Below are 26,321 nucleotides of genomic sequence, written 5' to 3' on the forward strand. Positions count from 1 at the left end.
AGAATACATTAAATGTCCTCAGGCATTAGCAGAGGCCAGGAGGGAGACTCAGGTGCAAAAAGAGGCTGGCACAGTGGGTGATGACAGTGTCAAGGAAAAAACCGGAAAAACTGGCCTGATCGTCTGCTTGAATCTCAATTGGAAAGGGCTTATACTCCAGACCCTACCTGTAGTGAATCCTGCTGCTCTGATAGCATTTTCATAGGTGACCTTAGAAAGTTTGCATGCATTTGAATGTGACGAGCCATGGGGAAGTCAGTATCTACCACAGCAGGCCTCCCATATTTGGATAGCTCTGTATACAGTCCTTCATATTGGAGGAGCCCAGGGGACAGATATAATCACCAAGGGCACACCCCTAATGTCCCAATCTTCAGCCACACCCCACTCAGCTACACTTACCATCTAGTAAAGCAGTCCTTTCAAATTATTAATCCATCAACTGGATTAATCCAATGATTAGGTTACAGTTCTCATAATCTAATCATTTCACCTGTGAACATTGACACAGGAGCTTTTGAGGGATGCCTCATATCCACATTACAACAGGTGGCTTACCCATACATTCTCCACCCGTACTCTACTTTCTGGATCTTGTTACATGCACCAGTGCTTAGCTCTGTCAGTCCAGGTGTGACACATAGTACTCCAGGGGTACTTGCCCCAGAGAGAGTGGAAAAGGGCTCTTCTAGCCTCATTCTGGGTTCCTTCCTGTCCAGCCTGGGCTCACACGGCTTCTTGTGGCAGCCGCATCATACTTGTGATTCATGACTGAATTTTTTCATGGATGCTGCTGTAAGACCACATTCCTCCTAAGCTGTCCTTGTACCACTGTCTGTTTCTTCTGAACTCCATCTTGTTGGGTTTAGTCTGTCAAATTCACTCAGTGACTATTCTCAGCAAAAAGCTGGGTTACTGGTTATTGTTACTAATGTGTGATGGGAGCAATGAAAAAGATAGAAACACAGACTGGTAAGATAGGGAAAAAGCCGGAACAATAGCCAGGCACAATGGTGCACACCTGTTATCCCTACTCAGAAGGTTGAGACAGGGGGATAGCAAGTTTGAGATCAGCCTCAGCAACTTAGTGAGACCCTGTCTCACAACAAAAAATCAAAAGGCTGGGGATGTAGCCCAGTGATAAAGTGCCCTGGGGTTCAGTCCTCAGAATGAATGGATAGATAGATAGATTTTTAAAAAAAGAAGTCTAAGCTAATGCCCTGGTCAGCAGGAGATGGAGGGGGGGCCACTTCTTAAATGCAGCCAGGCAAGCCCCTGGATATCAGGGCTCAGAGGGGCAGCAGGTTCCTCCATAGACCCTTGAGGAGGCACTAGATGCACTTCTTCCACCCATCTCATTCTGGTTTAGGCAGAAATAAGGAAGCTTTTGTTCTCAGAATCTAATGACACCCCTCCCACCCCCACCCCTGATCCCAGATTATCAAAAAGGGCACTGACTGTCCGGAAATGTAATTTGTCTCACCTGCTGGCCTAGTATAGCTGTCAGTGGTTGTCCAGCAGAGGGGACCCTCCAGGGAAATACACAATCTTCTCCCACGGGCTTTGGGTTAAAACCTTAGGGCCCTCTCGGCCCTGGAAGGCCAATGTATCAGTTAAGACTGCAGCACACTAACAGTAGTAGTAGAAGCACTCAGAAATCTAGGACTGGTATGACTATAGAGGACCCAGGTTACTTATTTTTTTCCCTAGGGTAAAAAGTGGTTTTTGCCCTTTTAAGGAAGTAGGTTTTTGCTTTTTCAATTATTTTTGTGGTACTGTGGATTGAACTCAGGGCTTCACACAAGCTCAGGTTCTCTTCCACTGAGCTACCTTCTCATCCCTTTTTATTGTTTTATTTTGAGACAGGGTCTTGCCAAGTTGGCCAGTTGCTAAGTTGAACTTGTAATCTCCCACCTTAGCTTCCAGAGAAGCTGGGTTATAGGCATGCACCACTATGCCTGGATTATATACAAGATAACACAAAAATCAATTGTATTTGTGCCAGGTGCATTGGCTTACACCTCTAATCCCAGTGGCTTGGGAGGCTGAGGCAGGAGGATTGCCAGTTCAAAGTCAGACTCAGCAAAAACAAGATGCTAAGTAACTCAGTGACAGCCTATCTCTAAATAAAATACAAAATAGGGCTGGGGATGTGGCTCAGTAATTGAGTGCTCCTGAGTTCAATCCCTGGTACCTGCTTCCAAAAAAGAAATCAGTTGTATTTGTATATACTAGCAACAAACATGTGGATACCAAAATTTAAAACAATACCATTTATGATTACTCAAAAAAAGCAGGGGGGGGGGGGCAATGTGTGTTTGCAGTTTGAAGCTCAGTGGTATAGCACTTGCCTAGCATGTGTGAAGTCCTGGCTTAAATCCCCAGCATTGCAAACAAGAAAGAGAAGTACTTAGGTATAAATAAAACAAAAACATTCCCAGAGTTTGCTAAAAACTACACAACACTGATGAAAGAAGTCAAAGACTTAAATAAATGGAGTATTCAGGGGCATCTTCAACAAAGTGAGGATGTCAGTTCTCTCCAACTGATTATACAGGTTTAGCACCATTTCTATCAAAATCCCAGTCACATTTTTTTTGTAAATAAAAACAAGATTATTCTATCACTGATATGGAAAGCAAAAGAAATGGAATTCTAGAACAACTTTCAAAAAGGAAAATAAGGTAGGAGCACAGAACAGATAATCCAGAAGGAGACCCACACAAATATGTTCAACTGGTTTTTGACAAAAGTTCAAAAGTGATTCAATGGAGGAAAGATAACATTTTTCAAAACATGATGCAGGGGCAACTGGAAATTCATAGGCAAAACTATCCTTTGACCTAAGTCTCATAAAAATAAACTCAAAATGGATCATGGACTAAAATGCAAAACATAAAACTATAAAAGTTTTAGGAAAAAAACATGGAAGAAAATCTTCGGGTTCTAGAAGTAGGCCAAGTCCCACATGACCCAATCAGACTTCCAAAATGAAATAGTAACCAGGTTCAATGGCACAAGCCAGTAATCCCAGCAACTTGGGAGGCTGAGGCAGGAAGATTGCAAGTTCAAGGCCAGCCTCAACAAGTTAGTGACATCCTGTCTCAAAATAAAAAAAGGACTGGGGGTTTAGCTCAGTGGTAAAAAGTACCCCAGAGTTCAATCCCTAGTACCACAATAAATAAATAAATAAATAAAAAGGAAAAAGAAAAAGGAAGAGAAACAGTTTTTTTCTAGCATTTGATCCTGTCATGATGATAAAAAAGCAAGTTATAGACTAGGAGAAAAAGATTTGTATATCACAAATGTAACCAAGGTATCTAGAACATCTTAAGGATTCTTAAGATTCAATAGCCAAAGGCTAAATAATCCATTTAAAATATAGACAGAACACATGAAGAGAGGGCATGCAGGTGGTGCTGTGGTCTTACTGTTTGTATTCCACCTAGATTCATATGTTCAAACCCTTATCCTCCAGCTGTTGGTATTAGGAGGCAGGGCCTTTGGAGGTGGCTAGGTCATGGACGTGGAACCCTTGGCATGGCATTAGTGTCCTTCTAAAAGAGGTCTAAGACCTCCCCTTCTGCCATGTGAAGTTATAGTGAAAAGTCATCAGTGTATCTAGGAAATGGGCTCTTACAAGATATAGTCTGCTGATACTTTGATCTTGGTCTTTCTGACCACCAGAACTGTGAAAAATGTTTGCTACTTTATAAGCCACTTTGTTGTTTGAGCAGCCCAAACTGATATTTTGTTTCAGTTGCCCAAACTAAGACAGATGGCAAATGATCACAGAGATGTTCCACATCATTATCTATTAAAGAAATGCAAATTAAAACCACAGTGAAATCATCATTACACAGGTTTCAGCATGGCTAAAACAAAAATTAGTGGCACTATTGAATGCTGGCAAGGATATGGGTTACTACATTTTCTACTGGGAATGTCGTATGTGTGCTCCAGCCACTCTGTAGCTATAAACAGTTGAGCAGTTTCTTTTAAAACTGAACATACAACTATCACATGACTGAACAATTGTACTCCTGGGCATTTATCCAAGAGAAATAAAAACGTAATGTTTGTACAAAAACCTGTCGTAGAATGTTCATAGCAGTTTTATTCATAATAACTCCAAACTGGAAACAACCCAGAAGTCCTTCAGTAGGTAAATAGTCAAACAAATGCCCAAGCCACAGAGCACTACTTAGCAATAAAAAGAGAAAGCTCCATATATACAACAATCTGCATGGATCTCCAGAGAATTAGTTGAATGAAAAAAGCCAAACCCCAAAGATGACTTACTGTTTTCTACTTTTAGTATAACATTATTAAAATGACAAAATTGTAGAGAACAGATTAGTGGTTAAGGAGAGTAGGGTGGGAAGGAGTAGGGTCACAGGAACCTAATAGGGTCACGGGAACCATGTAGTGGTGTTGGAATTGTTCTGTATTTTTACAGTTTCAATGTCAATATCTTGGTTGTGATATTGTTGTATGGTCAGTTGTTTGGTTTGTAATATTAAGGATTGAATCCAGAGGCACTCTACCACTGAATTACATTTTCAGCCCTTTTTAAAATTTTTTTATTTTGAGACAGGGTCTCACCAAATTGTGCAGTCTCAAGCTTGCAATCCTCCTGCCTCAGCCTTTTGAGTCACTGGGATTACAGGGGTGCACTATCACACCTTGACTTTTAGTATAGTTTTGCAAGATGTCATCATTAAGGGAAATTGGGCAAAAGGTGCCTAACATCTTCCTATTTTCTCTCTTTCTTTCTTCCTTTCTTTCTTTTTATTATATAAAATAATTTTTTATTTCTTCTTCATAATTATACATGACAGTGGAATGTATTTTGATATACTATATGTACATGGAGTATAATTTCCCATTCTTGTGGTTGTATACAATGTGGAGTTACACCCTGTATTATTTCTTAACTGCATATGAATCTACGATTACTTAAAAATAAAAGGGTTAATTAAAATAACTATGAAGAAGCAGCATTAAATTCAGCAGACACTGAATATGCAGAAGACTTTAACAAAGATATATCTCTGAGAGAACATTTCACACTTGAATTGGTCTGAAACACTGCCTGTCTGTGTCACCTTGAAAAGCAGGAAGTAGAACTTTACTGGAGTGGGACACCAGACAGTCAGGTTTTGGCAGGGCCTCCCAGCAAAAGTGCTTCCGGGTTGGCTTTATTCTCAGGATGACTTTTCCTGTACAGTGGTTACAGTGGCTACAGCAAATGCTGGCTCACTGTCCATCAGCCTAGCCACCTGGTAGAAACAGGGCTTCTTTCTCAGCTGTACCAGCAAGTTGTCCCCAGAGCCTGGAGTGGGGAGATAATCCATGGGGCTTTAGGCTAGGCTGGCTGAGCATGTCCTAGTTGCTTCTGCTGCAGGAATGAGGTCTAGGGTGGGAGCTTAGCCTCATTCTCATGGCTTCTTTTTCCCTTGCAGAAGCACACTGTTGTTTTGCTCTACCTCCTTCACCTCTATCAGGCGCCGGACTTACGCCAGTGAGGTGGACCCGGTGAGTGGAAGTCCAGTTCCCTGGGAACCAGCCAGATGGTCAGAGCCCTTCCTTCTGGACCCCAGCCCCTGAGCCATCCTCACAGTAGGGTCTTAGTATGTTAGGATACTGTGAACCACTTTCTCATTTATCCTTACCCTTAAGCCCCACATCAGTAGTGAGACCAACATTCCCAGACCTGCAAGGAGCTGTGATGAGGTACTCCCGCCCCTCTCAGCCAGGGAGATGTCATGGAGACCTGCTGGGGAGCCAGAACTCCCCCTCCCCCCCGACCCAGCAGGTTGGGGCTTAAGAGGTAGACTCTGAAATCTCTCTGCCCTGGTTTCCATTCTAGCTAACTACATAGGGCATTGAAAACATGTCTTTTTTTCTCACTGGTAACAGGGTGCAGTAATCATGCTTTCTATGTGGGTAATTGTGAGATAAGAAGGACACTGAGCCTTTCACACAGTCAGTATTGCACTTGAGAAGCACAGCTCTGATGATGAAGATGATGACAATGATGATAATAGTGATTGTAACTGAGGGAATCGAGATCCTGAAACCAGAGGTCATTTCCCCAAGCAGCCTTGATAGTTGGCAGCAGAGTCTGGGTGGAACCTGGTCTCCTGATTCTGACTCCAGGTTTTTGCAGTACATGTTGTTGTTTACTGTTTCTCCAGATAGCACAGCCAAGAGTGGAGGGCCAGGCCTGGGCTACTCAGCACTAACTGTTACGATCCAGAGGGTAGGGGACCTGGTCACTCTGCCTTGGGACCCTGAATTCCTAATTTGGGGTCTGACCTTCTAAAATAGGTTGGCAGCAAAGCTGTCCTGATCACAGGCTGCGACTCTGGATTTGGGTTCTCCTTGGCCAAGCATCTGCATTCGAAAGGCTTCCTTGTATTTGCTGGCTGCTTGTTAAAGGTAAGAGAAAACCATTTTCTTCACCTTTATCCTTTATATGTAGTTACTCTTTGTAGCTTTTTTTTTTAATTGCTTTTCTAACCACTGGTTCATATGTTCTTTAAAATAACCTGTACCTTTCCCACTGGCTTCTCATTTTTCTTCATAGTTTTTCCATCCATCCATTCAGCCAGCCAGCCAGCCATCTCTCCATCCATCCATCCATTCATCCATTCCTTCATTTATTTATTTGCCAAGTGTTAATGATGTGCCTGACACTTTGCTAGGTGCAGTAAAAGAATACGACATGGTCTCTGCCCCAAGGAACTCACTGTCTGGTGGTGAGAGGACAACATGCATAGTCATAGCTGAAGAATTAGAATGAAGAGCATTCTCAGGGACGTGCAAGAATGTTCAAGAGAATACAGAGAAGGAAGGGACTGATTCTGGCATGATAGAGGAGGTAACATTTGTCCTGGGCTGTGGAGAATAAATAATGCTTTCATCAGTGGAAACTGGGAAGAATGACCTGTCAGACAGAAGGATTAACCCAAGCAAAGTCTTGGAACCATGAAGCTCCTTTGGGACATCAAGAGAGATTTAGGGTGTATAAAGGGAAGCACTGGGACATGAGGCTACAAAAGTAATTAAGGGACTGTTCCCCTGATGTAGAGACTAGTTTAACTATCGTTACAATCTAGCTTTTTTTTTTTGAGCACTACAGTTATATATAATATATAATAGTTGGTTTCATTTTAGACAAAAATCATACATTCATGGAATTTGATTTAGTCCATTTTAGTCCCCATTTCCCCTGCAATCCAATTTTTTTTTTAGGGGGGTACTGGGGATTGAACTGGGGGTACTTAACACTGAACCACATCCCCAGCCCTTTTTATATTTTATTTTGAGACAGGGTCTCACTAAGTTGCTTAGGTCCTTGCTAAGTTGCTGTGGCTACCTTTGAACTTGCCATCCTCCTGCCTCAGCCTCCTGTGCAATCTAGTTTTAAAGCATGTCCCTCACTTAGTATTTTCCCTCTTGACCATTTATAGTTAAATCCACATCTACCTCAAGCCCTCAGGTTACCATTATTATCTCCTTAGATTTGTTTTTTCTGGACATTTTATGTACACAAAATTATATAATCTTATGGTCTTACACCAGGCTTCTTTTACTTAGCATAATATTTTTGAGAATTGTCCATGTCATAACATGTATCAGTAGTTCATTCCTTTTTATTGCTGAAAAATACTCTACCACATGGATATGCTACACTTTTAAAACTTCCATTCAGTAGTTGATGAATATTTGGATTAAGATGTTTAGATTTTGGGTCATTTTGAACAATGTTTCTTTGAACATTCACATACGTGTCTCTGTGTAGACATGTGTTTGTACCTGGTTCCTTTTACACACCACAATCTGGGGATTAGGTGTGCTCATTGCTAAGAAGCACAGGGCATTGCTGCTCCTTGTTTTTCTCAGTGGACAGGGCTCAAAGATGTCATATCTAATCACATACATATATACAAACTATGTCTATTTACATAGATTTCTCTAGAGTGTTTTTGTTTACTGATTGAAGGTGTACAAAGTAATAATGTTTAAAAGTTACTTGGATTAATTTTTGTTTTTTCTTTATCTTTGTATTATTAATTTAAAACACAGTGTGGTTCACTTTTTCATTTGTATTTTGTTTTCCCCCATTCTTGTTGGCTTAATTCAATTTTTTAAAAATATTTTTTAGTTGTAGTTGAACACAATAACTTTATTTTATTTATTTATTTTTATATGGTACTGAAGATCGAACCCAGTGCCTCACATGTGCTAGGTGAGCACTGTATCGCTGAGTCACAACCCCAGCCCCAACTTAATTCAATTTTTGAATATGTGAAACATTAACCATAAAGTCAAAACTATACAAAAAATACAAAAACAAAAACAGGTAACTACAGTAGTTACTTGTCTCATTATCTTCTCTACCCCATTCTTTCATTACCCTCTTCTTACACAAATTGGAATGTTTGCATAGTGCCTAGATCTTTTGTGCTCTTTTTTTTTTAACCTAACAATACATATTGGAAGTCCTACTGTGTGACTTCACAGAGCTCTTCTTCACTTTTTTAGGGTCTTCACAGTACTGCATTATGTGGATGGATTATAATTTACTCCACTAGTCTCTTATGGATACACACTTAGGTTGTTTTCTCTATTTTGCAATTACAAATAATGCCACAATGAATAACCTTGTACATATGCAGTTTTATATTGTTGGGGGTTCATCTTTAGGGTAAACTTCTAGGAATGAGATTGCCCTTAGGTTAGAAGGTAAATAAAATATGTTGTCATTTTTTAAGATATTTCCAAATTTTGTAGGGCTTATATAATTTTATATTACTATCAGTACTATAAGTCAGTGCTTATTTCCACACAATGTTACCAACAGCTTACATTTGTGCTTTAGATTTTTGCCAATCTGATAAATGAGAACTGTATTTCAGTGTAGTTTTGATATGTATATCTTTTTTGAGTGCCCCACCCCTGTTCTTCAAGGGCAGAATATAGACACTGTACATATATATCACCTGTGCTCTTACTCTGTTGGACAGAAATTAGTCACACAGCCTTACCTGGCTGTGAGAGAGGCTGTTGAATGGAGTAGGTATTCTAAGATAATATGTACCCTGCTTAAAAAGTCACAGTTGGCCTGCTATAGAAAGGAAGAATGGGTGTTTGGGACAACTTGCTGTCTCTGCTCAGTGGGTGAGACATTTTCTATTTTGAAAACTAGAAATCCAGATGTTAGTCAACTTTCTGTCACTATAATAAAACACCTGAGGTAATCAACTTATAAAGGGAAAAGATTCTTTTTGGCTCACAGTTTTGGAAGTTCCAGTCCATGATTGGTGGAACCTATTGCTTTGGGCCTGTGAGGCAGCACATCATGGTGGGAGTGTGTAGTGGAGCAGAGCTGGTCACCTCATGTCTAGGAAGCATAGATAAAGGGGAGGGGAACCATAATTTCCTTCAAAGGCATGACATCTCACTAGGTCCTGCCCTCTAAAGGTTCTACCACTTCTCAACATTGTTACCCTGAGACCAAGCCTTTAACACATAGGCCTTTGGGGGATGTTCAAGATTTGTGTGTGTTTATGCGCATGCACGCATTCATGCATGCCAGGATTGAATCTAGGGCCAAGAATATGCTAGGCCACTGAGCTACATCTCCAGCCCAAAGAATTTTTCATACTAGCTTTAATATTTTTATAAAGATGATCTCTCTTGCTGGGCACACATCTATAATCCCAGCAACTCAGAAGGCTGATACAGGAGGATCAAAAGTTTGAGGCTTGCCTTGGCAACTTATTGAGATCCTGTCTCAAAATAAATAAATAAATATAAAGGGCTGGGCATGTAGCTCAGTGGTAGAGCGCCCCTGGGTCCAATCCCTAGTACCACAAAAAACAATAAAATATTGTCTCTGTTCACAATGTAAATATTCAATAAAATAAATAAGAACAAATAATAAAGCAATTCACATTGCCATCCTTTGAACATTGTTTCAGATCAGTGAAGGGTTTGTCTTTTGAATCTTTACTAATTTTGAATTATAAGCATAATACAATATATTCACAACAAATTCAAATAATATGGAAAGGAATGACATAAAAGAATAAGTCTTCCCAATCTGTTGCCCCAAGATTGACTTTTGCTGTTAAAAACAAAGCCTCAGCTGGGGATGGAGCTCTGTGGTAGAGTGCTTGCCTACCATGTGCAAGGCCAAGGGTTCAATCCCCAGAACCATCCCACTACCACAAGAAAGTGTCAGTGAGTAGCCTTTCATGTATATATTTACATGCTTTTGTTGACAATGCCTTTTTTTTTTTTTTTTTGGTACCAGGGATTTAATCCAGGGGCTCTTAACCAATGAGTCACATCCCCAGCCCTTTTTTTTATATTTTTATTTTGAGACAGGGTCTTGCTAAGTGCTTAGGGACTCACTAGTTGCTGAGGCTAGATTTGAACCTGTGATCTCTTGCCTCAGACTCCTGAGCCACTGGGATTACAGGCTTTTTTATTGGCAATTCTTAGGAAAAAATTTGTAGATGTGTAAGAACTAGTTCGGAAGGTGTATAGGCTTTAGATTGACTCCCCCGATGGGCTCTCCCTGTGTCTCCTCCCTCAGTTCATCGAAGAACCTGCTTGGGATGAAGGGTGTGGCATGCTTGGCTGCACAATGTGGACCTGCCTCTGCAGTCCTGGCAGGAGCTGTGATGCCACAAAATCATTTGGTGCCTTTAAAGTCCCTTGTCCTCTGTTTGGCACCTATGCCATCGTGCTGGTTTGTCTAGTGACACAGGGCCACATCTTGACTCCATAGCACAGGGCAGAGGCTGCTGTGAGCTGCTGTGTGCTGCAGAAGGAGGACTTTCAAGGGGATTGAGCAAACACTTCCCTTCCCTGGCCCTCAATTTCCTGATGATTTTAAGCCCTTCATGATCTTAGGCCCTTCCATTCCTGTAGCTATGATTCTATGATTTGGTGATTGGTACCCACAAGTAACACACAAGATTATTGCTAGGTTGGGTCTGTTAGAGCCTACCTACCTTGTGACTACTTCTACCTGGCATCTCACAAGTTATGCAAATCAGAAACCTGTCAGAGTGGCTAAGGACATAGATTAGTGGTAGAGCTTGTACTTGGCATGCTTGAGGCCCTGGGTTTAATCTCCAACACTGAGGGGGGCGGGGATATCCTGGATCACTTCAACATGCACACGCACACACACACACACACACACACACACACTACACACCACTGTAGCCTATACATACTACATCCTGTTTCTCCATTCCCCTTCATAGAAAGTACCCTCAAGCTTGTTTATTCTTGATATTTTCTCATATTTATACACACACACATCCCATTTTCTTTCAATCCACCTGCATTAGGTTTTGCCCTATCTTCTGTTTATTTATTCAACATATTGTTGTTGAGCGCTTACAATGAGCAGGGTATGAGGACATACAGCATACAATTTTCTCTGTTGGGCATACTGCATACAATTCAGGGAAAAGTTTGTGCCCTTGTGGAGTTGACATTCTAGTCAGGAATGTAGACAAGGAATGAGGTAAATAGTAAGTTGCTTTTCTGTGGAATGACCAGAACTATGGAGAAAAATAAAGCAGGAAGAAGGCGGAGCATGAGTGTGGTAGAAGGACACAAGACCTCATCAAGAAGGTGCCTTGGCACTCCCTTACCAGAAGGGATGAGGGATCAAGGGCTGCATATATCTAGGGGACAGCTAATCCCCAGGCCCCAGAGGAAGGGAGACTGGTATATTTGAGGCCACTGTGGCTGGTGCAGAGAGGAGACGGGAGCAGCAGGAGGTGAGGGGTGCAGGGAGCAGATCTTCCATACACATCAAGGCTTGATGAGAGGCAATGTTTCATTGCCATCTGGAAAGACAAGTGAGACCTATGAAGTAAGAGGAGATGGCATGTCCAGGTACCACCATGGTTTGAGGTGTCTTGGTACCCAATGCCCTCATGGAAGAAAGGAGATGAGCTGGGAAAAGAAGGCAGAACCCAGCCAGGAGGGCCCCACATGTCTCTGACCCAGACCTTATCAAGGATGCCAGTGGCCTCCATTTTGCTAAATGCAATGACATTTTCTCTGACCACATTCACCCAGCAGCAGCTTTGGACCAGATTAGCCACTCTTGCTTATAACACTTTGCTTCTAGACTTTATGTCCTCTGGGTTCTTCTCATTTTCTTCATTGGATCCTCCTGCCCATCTTGGAAATGTTTCAGTGCCTGGCCAGCTCCTCTCTCTGCAGGTTCCAATACATGTGGTACGATGTTCACCTATGACATATGCCACATGTCCTTATACGCTGCCTGGAGTGTGAGACCGCCTGATACTGTGTGCTGAGGGACTGACTCTGCTCTGCCAGGATGAACCCCTCACTCAGTGGTTTGAGAAGCTAGAGAGTGGGAAGGCTTGTGAGCTGTCCCCACTCTGGTCCCAAGTGAAGGACAGTGGGCTTCAAGAGAACTTCCAGGAGAGCAACCACTTGTGCCCTGGAGTCTAGAGTGTGATGCTGATGTTCACCAAAAGAAGTCTAAATGCCTGAGAATGAGGCTGGAGTGGCTCATCTGTGAGCAAAGCCCACAGCTGCATAGGGAAAGGGCTGTCCTTCTGCCCTGCAGGACACAGCTGTCTGGGCCTGGTGGACAATGAGAGAGCTGATTGGAGTTGTCTTTAGGGCACTTGCCCAGTGAGACTGATGGGAAGGTCTGTCCTGAGGCCCAGGGATGACGGGGAAGATGCCCATCTAGAAGAGACATTCTCTTGACCATAGGATGGTAGTCAGAGGTCTCCAGGGTCAGGGTCTCTGCAGAATCCACAGAAGTGACCCACGGAGGAAGAGCCTGCTCTTGGGTTTCTGCCAGGTCAGGGCAGCAACAGCAGATCATTGCCAGCCCCTGTGCCCAGTCTTGGGAGGGTTAGAGAGAAGGGAATAGGAGAGGAGGAGCTAGAAAGTGGGCAGAAAGAGGGAGAAAGAACCTCTGGCCTCCCATACTCCTTCTGGCCTAGTGAGGGGTTAGCTTCAAGTAGGATACAAGTTGGGAGTTTGGGTGTCCACACAGGGCTGAGCCGGACTGGAGTTATTTGATTAGTGGACTGAGCTGGACTCCACCAAAACAAAGTGTCTGCCTGTATCTGTGAATGAGTAGAAAAACTCTTAAGTCTTGCCTGAAATTTCATCCAGGGGTGGAAGAAAATAGCTGACAGGTGAGTTGAAGAGATTGAGAGGAAGAAGTGGATTGGTCAGTAAACCAAGTACACCAGCACCACGTGGCAGGACCAGAGCTTGTTTCTGGACATCAAGACACAGTCCAGCAGATTCTGGAGGCCTGTAGAGGAGAACCAGGGAGTTGCGTGGCTGGGCAGTGAGACCTTGGCTTGAGTACAGGTGGGTCCTTAAGCAGATGGGCTGCCATCATCTGCAGCCAGAAGCAGCAGGTGGCTTGGGAGGCCAGGGCAAGCTCACAGTCTCTGGCCCTTTGGCATGTCTGTCAGGAGTAGCAGTAGGCTGCTCAGGAGCAGGTGAGGGTCCCTGGGGAGGGTGGGGAGGTAGCCCACATGCTGAACCTGTAGTGGTGGGCAGTGGGATTAACCCGTTATTTCCTCTCAGAGAAAGCTCTTTATAGGCAAGTGGCCAGATTGAGTTCCTGTGTGGGCAGGCTGACTTGGACCGAGGGTCTTACCCTGGGGACTGCAGGGTCATCATCATGATGTTGGTTTGAGGTATGAGGAGAGATGTGGTGTAGGGGTCTAGAAGGGCTGAGCAATGGCAACAGGGTTAACAATGTCTCCAGAGGAGGAAGGCAACTCAAATACCTCTCAGGCATCAAGGTGGACTCTGTCCATAGATGCCAGCCACCCCTTGTCATAAGACCTCATGGGCTTTGCTCTGAGGGGCATCTTTGAGGCCACCACATGGGTGACTATGCTAAGCAAGATTTATGTTTCCTGGTGCCTATATGCCATCCATTGAAAAGAGGTGTCTGTGGGCACTGCTCTGGTTCCCTTATCTTGGAGATGTCATTCCGGAAGTTCTTTTCTGGTAGAGAGAGTGACAGCTTCTGCCCTAAAGATCAGATATCTGTCATCTTTGCAGGGGGAAGGAGATTGGCTCATGGGGGGATTTTGGCCTGAGCCTTAGACCTACCAAGCCTCCAGCTTGGCTGCTCTGTGTAGAGGGGACTGGGTGTAAGGAGTCTTCCAGGCTCCAGGCCTGGGCAGAGACTCATGAGTCCTGACACTTTTCTTTTTTGCTAGGGAGGCTTGTGATGAAAACCAAGCTGTGAGATGACGATAGTTTAGGGCTGGAAGAGATGTCAGAGGGAGATCAACCTGACCCCCACACCATCGTCTTCTCTCTCCAGCCTCATTGCCTAAACTCCTCCCTGGCAGTCCATGCCATCTCCAGACTGAGAAACTCACCCCTCATTTTGAGTTGAACTTAATTCTTGGCCCTGGTTATGTTCTCTGGGAATGCATAGAGCAGGGCGTCTTTAATCATGTCCCCCCAGTTCTTCAGAGTAATCGTCTCCAGCACTTTTGGCTCCATGCGATGTGGTCCCTCCACTATTTTCTCCTCCCTTCTTTTGAAATGGCATGATATGGATTCCCCAGTCCAGGGTAGGGCCTGCCTGGTACAAACCACTTACAAGGTTCAGTCTGAGGAGAACTTTCCAACCCTGATGGTACTGACCATCCTGGCCTTCCTGCTGTGCGGTGGCCCAGGATGTTTGCTTCAGGGCCCCAGCAAGCCCTGGGCCAGGGAACAGGCACTTTTCCTCTCACTTCATTCTCTGGCAGCTACTCTGGTCCTCCTGTAAGGGGCATCATTATTCCATGCATCACTCAGAAAAATCACTGCCAATTAAGTTATGATGGGTGAAGATTACTTTTCACATCAAGTATAGGTCATCCCTATTCTGAAAAAAAGCATGCCCGCACATAGGATGAAATGTGGTCACACAAGCCATCTTGTGACGTGAGGGCTAATGGGAGAAAGCATGTCAGGTGTTTAGTGTGGTGTTTGGCACCGTACACACTCAGAAAATGATTCTACTTTTATTAAAACCCTGTAGGTGGTACATGCCTGTAATCCCAGTGGTTTGGGAGGCTGAGGCAGGAGGATTGCAAATTCAAAGCCAGCCTCAGCAACTTAGTGAGGTTACATTTTATTTTTACAAAATAAAATGTAAAAAAGGTCTGGGGATGTAGCTCAGTGGTTAAGCACCCCCAGGTTCAATTCCTAGTACTAAAAGAAAGAAAACCTCTGTAGCAGCTGCCCAGTGCTCCCATGAAGACCCTGTCCACCTCTCCAGCCCTCCATCCCCCACTTCCTTCTGTCTTTGCACTGACTACAACAGATGGCTCACGGTGGGGTCCTCTTACTTTTTCCTGAAGGGCTCCATTCCCATGAGCCCCCTCTTGTTCATGTCCTCAGATGCAGTTGCCTTTGGAAGGTGTCCCTGCTGTCCTTCCCTCTGTGCTCCTGCCCACCTCCAACAGGATCCCTACAGCCAGCACATCTGTCAGCCTGCTCATCTGTCTCCTTCCCCAGAACGTGACTCCAAGGACAAGGACACAGTTAATTTATCTTCATGTCTCTCGCTTCTCGCAGTGCCAGAATATGGCAGAGGCCTGAGAAATGTTTGCCAAATGAGTGACAGTTTTTCTCATGCTTAATAAAACCTGAATTTGTGTAGTGCTTTATAGTTTAGCAGGTTGCTTTAAGATTTCTTTCCTTATTTTATTAATCTAATCAGTGTTCTTATTTTACAGCCAGAAAAACTGAGTCCCTTTTAGGGACACACCTGAGGGCATAGAGCCTGGTTACTGACTAAACTGGAATTGGAACCTGGCTCTGGCCTCTTACCACGTGGGGCTTAATGGGCCCTTCTGGTCAAAGACAGCAAACTGGCAGCCTCTGGTCATACATGGCTTGGGGACATGCTTAGGCCCACATAATTTTTTTTTTCCCTCAAGGTGAATAATTTGTCCAAACATTAAAAAATTAGACATAATACCAATTACTAGCTTAAAAATCTGAGCATCTGGCAACTCTGGGCTTTCATACTCAAAAGAGTAGCAACTGGCATGTACTCTACTGCTAGGGTCCAATACCCACCCAAGTCTCTGAACTGTCAGTGCGGCCATGGAGCAAGGGTTTTTTTTTCCTGCTCTCAGTACCCCTGTAGCACTTAGCTTGATGCTTAGAAGTCACCAGTGGTGGGGGGCAGGTGATGAACTACCTGCTGGTGAGCCAGCTTGGCCACACCTCCGGAGAATACCACGTGTTGTTGTCAGTAAACCTGAGGCTTTGGCAGGGACCCCGGTCAGCCCCTGCCTTGGCAGTGTCCTCATTCTAAGTCTGCCCCAGGGTAGGAAGGTGGGAGGTGAATGCAGCCTTTCTCTCTTCCCTAGGACAAGGGGGATGCTGGGGTGAAGGAGCTGGACAGCTTGAACAGTGACCGGCTGAGAACTATCCAGCTCAACGTCTGCAACAATGAGGAGGTGGAGAGAGCAGTGGAGACCGTCCACTCAAGCCTGAAGGACCCTGAGAAAGGTAGGGGCCATTCAGAGGGGGCATGTCCTAAATGTCCTCCTCCATTTGCTGGTATCCTGCCCAAAGTCTCCTTTATTTATTGTTTAAACTCTGCCTCCTGCTCAGAGTAGGAAGTGGATCGAGTTCAATACACCTGTGCAATAGGGCAGTGTGAAACCAGCCAGAAGGTGATTTGGGGAATATAGGAGGGCTGAATGGGTATGCACTGGTTTGGGCCAGTTCAGCCAGGGCTCATTAGATGCCCATTCTAGGCCAGGTTCTGGGCTGTATACTCAGGATGACCCAGGCACAGTCTGTCCCTGAGGACATATAGGACATTGTAGAGGGACTAGTTATGACATCAGGGAGCCGCACACTGAGAGGTAGGACAGCACAGGAAACCAGGATGCATCCAGTCTTGGGAGTTGGGTGGGAATGGGTCAGTGTGACAGAGGGTGGGGAAGGCCAGTCCAGGAGCAGGGAAGCATGGGCAGTGGTGGGCAACAGCCCAGGATGCTGGGCCCTGGTGAGTGGTCTGGTCCCAGGATGGAGTCTGGTAGAGGTGATGACAGCAAATGAGGCTGGGGAAGGAGGTCAGCAGGGCCTTGGGTGCTCGGCCAGCAGAGTATGGCTGCCCTCCTGAGGACCCTCAGGAGCCATCAAAGGGGTTGTCTGGGGGAGAATGGTCTGGAGGGGTCTTTTTGTGAAACTCACTCTAATGTCACATTGGCAACGTGGAGGGTGGTTTGAAGAGGCGTGTAGTTCAGAAGTCCTGGACAGGGTGGTGGGCATTGGGAAAGGAGGGATCAGGCTCTAGGAGTGCTTAGAAGGCAAAGCTGGAGGGGCCTGATGACTGTGGGCACTGGACAAGGGAGACGCAAGAGGTCTCTGTCCTACATTCCTGGTGTCCTCAGTTGCAAGGACAGGTTGAGGTGCGGGAAGACATTGAAGTGCCCATGGGACACTTGGGGGAGTATCCAGGAGGACTTCTGGGTATTGTGAATATTTAGGGCCAGGTTTGTTACAGAGGTTGGATAGAGTGCCCCAAAGCTAAAGGAACAGAAAGTTTTGGGGGCCCAGTAACCAAAAGGGTCAAATACTGCAGAAGGTCCCTGTTACATAAGCACCCAGATGTCCCCAAGTGTTTTCCAGTTCAGTCACATGGAAGACCTTGATGGGAAGAGCTCTGCTGACTAACTCCAAGGGGCACCATTCATGTAGATCAGGGCAGCAATGGCTGGGGCTCAGATAACTGGCAGCTCAGGGCATCTGTGGAAGAGCAGAAGAGTGAGTCTGTGCAGTTGATCTTTGTGCTCTCACAGCCCAGGCAGAAATAGGGTGCCTCATCTAGCTCTCTGCTTTTCTGCACAGTGGGCTGGAGGCAGCTCTCCTGAGCAGTGACTCCATTCCCCAGATGGGGAGGATGGAAGGGGAACGGCCAGCGTCTGTGCTGTGCCTTCTGTGTTGAGCACAGGGGTTGGGGGGGGTGGGGGGTGGGGGGGTGTCAGGTGGAAATGCTGTCATCTCTGAGAATCCCGCCTGTTCTGTGTGGCTATCTGTGGACAAGCTGTTGCTTTACAGGTATTTTGTCACTGGTGTCCCCTTAGCAGGCCCAGTGCCACCCCCACCCCCACAACATCCTTTTTTTTTGAGCACTGTTCTCTGAGGAGACGCCTGTGAGTTGCTGAACTCACTGAACATCTGTTTAATAATTAACAGGCAGAGCCTGCGCTCCTGTCCCATTAAGAAAAGGCAGGATGGGTCCCACTGGGATGATTACCAGCCCGAGTGCAGAGCCTGCCTCACCCCAGCAGTGGTAAATCTGCTCCGCCCTCTCTGTCCCCACTAGGAGGTGGGAAATTGCCCCCATAAACCATCAGGCAAGAAAACAACTGCAGTCAGCTGTGTTTGCAGCCTGTGGGGCTTGTGGTGATTTAAACTGCTCATGGAAAGGAATTGCCAGGGGGGACCTGGTACAGAATGGCCGGGACACTGGGGCAGAGCCACCTCCATTCCCTGTACTGGATTGGCTAGTTAGACTAGCCCAGCAAGGCAGGGTCCCCCACGCCCCTAGCCACACAATGGGAGGTGCTGTCCTCTGCCCTGGCATCTAGGCTTAAACCCAGCACCCAACACACAAACTTTTCCCTCCTGCCTTTTCCACATGAGGCATTCTGGGGAGGGCTTAATAAAACACTCACCACAGCCTTCCTTAACCCATACTGAAATTTTTGGAAAAGGATCTGAAATCTTTTAGGTCCAAAAGAGAAAATAAATCTGTCAGATATGTGGTTGCATGCCTCCTTCTTTCTCTCCCCTCTTTCTCTTCCTCCCCCTCATTTCTCCTCCCTTGTGGCTCTGGTTGGCTTTTTCCTGGTAAGGCAGCACCCATCCCCACTCCTTGGGCAGTGCTGGCTCTGAACTCCAGGTGGCGCTCTCCCAGAGTTTTCCACCAGCTCTGGCCACCTCTGATTCACATCTTACCCAGAGAGGAACTTCTCAGAAGACGTGTCCTTCCCCACCCCTGGATATTGGGGCACATTTTGATGGCAAGTTTGTTTCTGTCACTCTGGCTCCATGGAACAGTTGCTACCAAAGCCTGGGGAACCAGCCTTGGGGGTTAAGATGAATGGAATTGTCTTGATTGGAGTGGTCCAGCCATCTGCCACCAGCCGCTTTCCTCCATGGCAAGACTCTTACGGACTGGACATCTGGAACCTCTGACTACCCTCCCTACCCTCATCCTAAGGGAAAGCTGGGCCAAAGGATCAGAGGGCAGCCTGTGGGTGTGGTTTGATCTTGGCATCATTACTTACTAGTCAATCAGTAAACATTTACTGAGTACTTGCTGTATACTTGGTAGTGTGCTGAGGAGCAGAAGGCAGCGTGCTGGCAGGATGAACTTGTGGTTGGACACCAGCCAAGTGGCTTCAGGACAAAACCTCTCAAGGGCTGTTATGGCCTTGGGGGTATTATGCTGTGGGCAGGGAGGGCCCTATCCCCCATCCTCATTCTGGAAGTGAGTGGAAAACTGGATTTACCCTGGGCTTTGCCTCTCTTTTATTTTTTAAATTTTTTTAATTGTTGATAGAATTTTGTTATTTTTTATTTATTTATATGTGGTGCTGAGAATCGAACCCAGTGTCTCACACATACCAGGCAAGTGCCCTGGGCTTTGCCTCTTAATTGAAGTGTGACTTGGGTGTGAACCATCACCTCCATCTGTGAAGCAGGATGCACTGTGAGCTGCCCCACACTCATGCCCAGATCCGACCACTGCAGGAACATAGATAGAACCTCAACAAAAGCTGCTCTCAGGTTGAGGAGTGGGGAACCGGACATAGATCTAGAGAGGCAAAATACATGGGAGGGTGGCTGGGAAAGGCCTTGTATACTGAGTTGCAGGAACTCAACTGGGAACCTTAGGAGCAGGAAGTGACTAATGGGAGGAAGATGGCCTGGCTGAGGGGTCATGGGTAGAGGTGAAGGACAGAGACCAAAACAGGGAGACCTGGGAGGAGCCTTCCCTATAGTACAAGAGTTACTACAGGTGGAAACAAGAAGAAAGAACTGATTCTAATGAACACAGCAAAGAAAAACAACGTCGGCATGGGGTTAAGTATAAGGGTTGTGTCCCCAGACAGTCCTGAATCCAAATCCCATCTTTCCCACCCGCTAGCTGGGTAACACTGAGCAAGTTGCTTCATTCCCCTAGGCCTCAGTTGCCTCCTCCAGATGTGAGAATTGTATCTACTTTATAGGTCAGTTATAAGAATCAGGTGAGTTAATGACCTGATCAGGTGAGATTAGCAAAGTGCTTACTTAGTTGAGGGCTGTTATTCTGATACTAACAGTCCTCAGTGACTCCTTAGGTGGGGGAGAAGTGAAGGAGTGGAGGAGTCAAAGATGAAAGTGAAGCCATTAACGAAGGGGAGGAGCAGGCTTGGCAGCTTGGGAGTTTGATGTGTTGGTGGTGGCTAGGGTGACATGGGGACCTGTGGGACCTAGCAGCTGGGGTTGTGGGGAGAGGGCTGACTCCTGAAGGGATCTGGGAACCATGGACATGGAGGTGATGTTGGAACTATTCCAGAAAAACAGCTGTCACCCAGACCAGCAGGAATGCTGTGAGTTTATTTAGAGCATTGTCTGAGAGATACCAGGTCAACTACTACCCCTTGTCAAGTCAGCAGAGCTCTAATCAAGGAGTAGCATGCTTTCACAGGTCAAGTTTAATTAAGATTCTTTGGATAGTAGTGTCAGATATAATTGTTTTATTTTCAGGTGGAAAAAGTCAGGTGATATTGTCCCACATGAATCAAACACAAAATCCCTGGAAAATTCCACAAAGTACAGAAGTCTACCTCATAATTCAGGAGAAGTAGGCCAAGGACTGGACATTGCAGGACACTTCTTTTTGGGTATCAGGGAGGATGCTAGAGATGCTAGGGTGTCATCAATGCCAAAGGAACAAGTGAGCATTCAGGAGCACTAGGATTATCATGTCCTAGATAGGTGGAGGAAACTGAAGGCTGGGGGTCAGGGTCCTCAGCACCTGGCCCCTGGAGACTAGAAAGGGAGACCCAGAGAGGGTCAACTGGGCTGGGGCTGGGAACCCAGAGTGGTGTCAGAGGGGATGCAGAGGGCAGAGTGTTCATAGAAGCCTGGCCGTGGAGGGAAGGAGGGCAGACTGTAGGGTTAAAGAAGGTTGTTTAGGATATAGAGACATGGTATTGCAGATAGTCATTCATCCAACACACATTTATTGAGCACTTGATGTGTATGGTAGTAAAGGGAAGGAGCAGGGAACAAGGAAAAAGCTGAAGCTGTGTAAGAGAAACAGGACTGATGGTTTCCAGCATGGCAGTAGGGAGAGGAATAGGCCCAAGTGTTGGCCACAATCGCAGGGAGAGGCTTCCTGTTCTTCCTGGGGCCTGGAAAGAGGCAGGGGTGGGGACAGGGAGAAGGTGGGAGCTGTGGGTTGCAGGAATGATTTTTATGTCAGTAGGTAGGCTTCAAGGTCAGGAGGTCAAGGTTGAGGTCGAGGTCAAGGTCACGAAGGGTGCTGAGAGGGGAGGCCCCAGTGGCAGGCAGCCATGGAGAGTGGAATAGCTCCTCACAGAGGCTTTGTTAACCAGTAATTTCCTTTCCTTAATAAATGTCCTTAATTCTCCATAATTGAAGAAGGCGCCAGAGGTCAGTAGATGAAGCTTTAATTTGGGCACTATGGAAGGAAAGCAGCGAGAGAGTAATTACTCTGTCATTTACACAAGCTTATTTCCCTGATGAACTGGGAAAGCTAGGCCAGGCCCAGTTCCCACAGGGGACAGGGGAGCTCAGTGCTGAAACTGTGCCCTGGGAAAAACTCAGGACTTTGAGCTGGACAGTGAACCCCAGGAGACGAAGCTCTGAGGATTTCCACAACAGAGAGTCTGGGCCTGACTCTGTCCTAAGGCCCCAGCCTAGGCAGCCCTTATGCCCCAAAAACTAACCCCAAGAAGGTCCTCAAAACAAGGCTCTCTAATGCCTGTAGCCCCCAGTTCAGGTCTGGCTCTGCCTCAGCTTCCTGATTAAACTTATATCTGTCCCTTCTCCTCAAGGCCTCAGTGTCCCTAGCTGATTAATTAGGAGACTAAATAAACTACAAGAACTCTCTAGGACCAGTATTCTCTAAGTTCACAAAAGTCAGCCGTCTCTTGTTAGACTTGCAGGAATCAGTCAACCCAAGTACACCATGACAGTGTGTATGCTCTGAGCCCCAGGGTGTCACTCAAGCTAAGGAAACGGTCTCTGCTAGCAAAGAGCACAGGGAAACACAGGGGATATTCATGAACTGAGTCTTGGGGCCTTGACATCTAACAACCAACAGTGTCATGGTTCAGAGGAGGAAGATGAGAATGGAGTCATTGTTAGGAGGGTCTCAGGAGCACTGGGCCTGACCCAGCATGGCTTGGCTGAGCCCCTAACTTATTGTGTCTTGAAGGTTGGGCCCCTTGATGGTTCTCCAGGGGGGGGGCTTGGTCTGGAAGATTTTCAAGTTTCCTTGGCTCCTGGAAAGAGGGAAGATATAAATGAGAGCTCAGAGGCAGGAAGGAAAAAATAGGTGCAGGGCGTGATGATGAAATGAGTGGCATAGAATGGAGGTGAGGTAAGGCACAGGAGAGGGAGCCCCGGCAGGACTGGGTCATAATGGCCTCTGAGGATTGATTCAGGCAGAGGTGACCAGAGGCCTGGATGCTCCAGACTGAAGATCATTCCAGACATCCAGGACTTCAGATTGGTCTAACTCCTGTCCTTCTTGGGTGACTCTAGAAGTTTCCTGAGAGCTTTGGGAAAGAGGCCAGGAAGATGGGGAAAAGAGACAACAGTTGGGGGCAGAGTGGACTGAAGGAAATGGGTGATGTCTGAGGCTTTTCCTACATAGTGACCAAGTTCTGTCCTTTCCTGTCCAGGGATGTGGGGGCTGGTTAACAATGCGGGCATCTCGACATTTGGGGAGGTGGAGTTCACCAGCATGGAGACCTACAAGGAGGTGGCGGAAGTAAACCTCTGGGGCACGGTGCGGACAACGAAATCCTTCCTTCCCCTCCTTCGAAGAGCCAAAGGTGAGTAGAAGATAGCCCCTGCCTGACCCTGGACCTACCATAATGAAAGACCTATCCCGCCAGAGGCAATGTCCATACTGGCAAGGCTGAGCTCCTGACTCCTGGGGCCATGCTGGGCCCACAGATGGTGGCAGGCAGGGATATGTGGCTTTTAGGAAGTAGAGCAAGTGATAGGTCAGCAGTCTATGTATCCAGGTATAACAGAATCCAGCCACTCTTGGACTCTGCACAGGCTGAATGTACATGTCATTGTATCATAGCATGCAGTTAAATAAATGTTAGTGTATCCATTCTGTGGGTTGTTACACCAAAGCAAAAAATGAGACAGTTGTGGTATTAAGTTTAAAAATAGAAAAAAAAAAGCTTAAAAATAGTAATAATCAAGATTAGAAATTTGGAAAACAGACAAAATACCCAAACCATATTGGATAGCTGAATGTAAGCAAACTACACAAGAGTCCCTGGTTCTGATTTTCTCCCTGGAATAGCAAACAATTGTGGTAAGACTCACAGATCTATCCCAAAGCCCCAGCAACAGCAGGAATGAACACAGGGGCAGCCATAGGTTTTAAAAGGAAACCCAAATTCTTGCTCACATTGATGGTGGCCCAAGCTGGCTCTGGCTACCAAAAGAAAAGGTCCCCTGACCCTGGGTGGTTCAGAAGCAATTCCAGTCAGGCCTCTGCATCGCAGGGCAGTGCCACCTGAGCAGGTGTTTGCTGTCTTTCTCTCTAGGCCGTGTCGTCAACATCAGCAGCATGCTGGGCCGCATGGCCAACCCCGCCCGCTCCCCATACTGCATCACCAAGTTTGGGGTGGAGGCTTTCTCTGACTGCCTGCGCTATGAGATGTACCCGCTGGGTGTGAAGGTCAGTGTGGTGGAACCTGGCAACTTCATCGCTGCCACCAGCCTCTATAGCCCTGAGCGCATCCAGGCCATTGCCAAGAAGATGTGGGACGAGCTGCCTGAGGTTGTCCGCAAGGACTATGGCAGGAAGTACTTCGATGAGCAGATCGCCAAGATGGAGACCTACTGCAATAGCGGCTCCACAGACACATCCTCCGTCATTGATGCTGTCACACACGCCCTGACGGCCACCTCCCCCTACACCCGCTACCACCCCATGGACTACTATTGGTGGCTGCGAATGCAGATCATGACCCACTTGCCTGGCGCTGTCTCTGACAGGATCTATATACACTGAAGAGTGACCTTTTGGGGAACCCTAGAGGGAGGGAAGAGAATGGGGGAGGGAACTCATACAGTCACCTTTTGATTAACCACTTGTGGATTATCTCATGTCCTAGGAGGCCCCATTTTAGCATTAACCAGAGGGGATAACTCAGCCTGACATGTTAATGTGGTGAGTAGCTCAGGCCTTCACAAATGGGATGGGGTGGGGGGCCCTAACTAAGCCTCAGGGCAAACATGGTGTATCTATCTAAAGTTTATTTCATACAAAGATTTTTGGAGAAATGTCTTTATATTAAAAACAGATTTATTCTAGAATAGAATCCAGGTTCCTTTACATTTTAAGCCAAAAACATCAGTTCAAAAAAATTTGATCCTTAAGCCTGCCTCATGAGTAAAGAAGGACAGATTTTTTTTTCTTCTGTACAAATAATCTGTAGCTCTGAGAGAACACATGAATTAACCCTTTTATTGCTTAGGAGTGGCCCATGTTTTGTTTTTCTGCCACAGATGTGCAAACCCTTCCCATTTGCATTCCGGAGCCACTTTGGATCCCTTTATCCAGGATTCCTCTGGCACCTCTGTCTTCGCCTGAGCTTTGCATACCAAGTGCCCACTGTATACCTCTTTGCACATCCATGGTGCTATATGACCAGCGGGCAGCCAGTGATTGACAGTAGGCTGTATGGCAGGGGTGTGGATCATTCTGGAGATTTCCATTTGAGATTTCTCCACTGTCTTTGAGGACTTGGTCTAGACTTGTGTGGAAGTGCTCTTTAGTTGAGGGAAGTTTGTTGGTAACCTTGGTTTTACCTGCAGTGGGACTGGTACTGACTGGGGTTGCAGATGGAGCATCAGTGCCAAGGCCAGTACTGTGGCACCTTCTTCCAGGGGCGGTCTGGGTGCCTTTCTGTCTGTGTGGTACACACACACACACACACACACACACGTGTACTCACACATGTTCATTGATGGCTTGTTTTTCCGCTATGGCCATATTTATACTTCTCAAGTTTGTGTTTGAAGCCTACCATCCCTACAATTGAGCAGGACCTGGATGTTTGGACCCAAACAGGGACCACCATCTTCCAGGTGACTGCAAGCCTCTGGGAGGTCCTGAGTGCCAACTTTGAAAATCAAATTAAACTAGCATTTCCGCCTCTCCCAGGAAGAGCTAGGCCTGCCGCTAGAGGGAGCCCAATTCCTCTGCAGCTAAGCCCCAACTCTGAACTTCCATGCAAGCCTGAGGTCTCTCAAAGGGTGTGTGATTCCCACCTGGGAGATTGCCTGGGGGAAAAAAAAGCAAGGCCCCTTTAGAAACAGTATTCCTGCCCTCTTAGCAGCTGCCTGGCTTGACCCTGGAGCATGGTGCCAGGAGAAAGCAGGGGTCTCCTAGCAGCTGGAACAGGCCATGGGCACAGAGAGTGCCAAGGCAGGGTGGCTCACAAAGAGCAGATTCAGCTGGCCTGGTGGGCCTTTGTCCCCTTGTCTTCAACAGGGATGCTCTGTCTTAGCTCCTGTCTGCAGGGTGAGATAGAGAGGGCCTAGGGGGCAGGAGGGAGGCAGGGCCTCCAGAGCCCAGAGTGGACTCTTGATAACCATTGTATTTACATATCAATGAGATGCTTTTTTTTTGTACCACCAAGCTGGCCTCCAGCAGAGGCTTTCAAAATCACACTGTACATATTGGGAGGATTTGTTTTCGTGCTTAATAAAGGAAAATGGATTGATGCTTGGAGTTACACATGTGCATTCACCCCTGGGAACTAGAGGGAGGTAGGGAGGCCACATGCTTTGAGTCCTGATCAGCAGTAAACAGAACGCTGGAGAAGCCACGTCTGTCTGTCAGGGTCTTCAGTCATAAGCAGGACTGCTGGGTTGGCTCACAGCCTGTTCTGGTTTTTAATTTGTATCCCAGTGATTAAAAAGTCCAGAGCACCTTCCCTCCAATCTCAGTGCTAATTAAAATT

The 26,321-nt window shown here is 46.2% G+C and overlaps 1 protein-coding gene across 2 annotated transcripts in view; it reads left to right on the plus strand.

Moving 5' to 3' along the window:
• The window catches only part of Bdh1 (3-hydroxybutyrate dehydrogenase 1), a 39,440-nt gene extending 13,358 nt beyond the window's left edge, over positions 1-26,082 (plus strand). For both annotated transcript variants that reach the window (XM_027935987.2, XM_027935986.2), the window contains exons 3-7: positions 5,466-5,538; positions 6,334-6,444; positions 16,437-16,578; positions 23,007-23,159; positions 23,895-26,082. In XM_027935987.2, coding sequence (XP_027791788.2) covers positions 5,466-5,538; positions 6,334-6,444; positions 16,437-16,578; positions 23,007-23,159; positions 23,895-24,364 — 949 coding nt within the window. In that variant the 3' untranslated portion in view covers positions 24,365-26,082. The remainder of the gene's footprint in view (positions 1-5,465; positions 5,539-6,333; positions 6,445-16,436; positions 16,579-23,006; positions 23,160-23,894) is intronic.
• The last annotated feature ends 239 nt before the right edge of the window (positions 26,083-26,321 follow it).

The sequence above is a fragment of the Marmota flaviventris genome, chromosome 8 (assembly GCF_047511675.1).
Source record: "Marmota flaviventris isolate mMarFla1 chromosome 8, mMarFla1.hap1, whole genome shotgun sequence".
Classification (NCBI taxonomy): domain Eukaryota; kingdom Metazoa; phylum Chordata; class Mammalia; order Rodentia; family Sciuridae; genus Marmota; species Marmota flaviventris.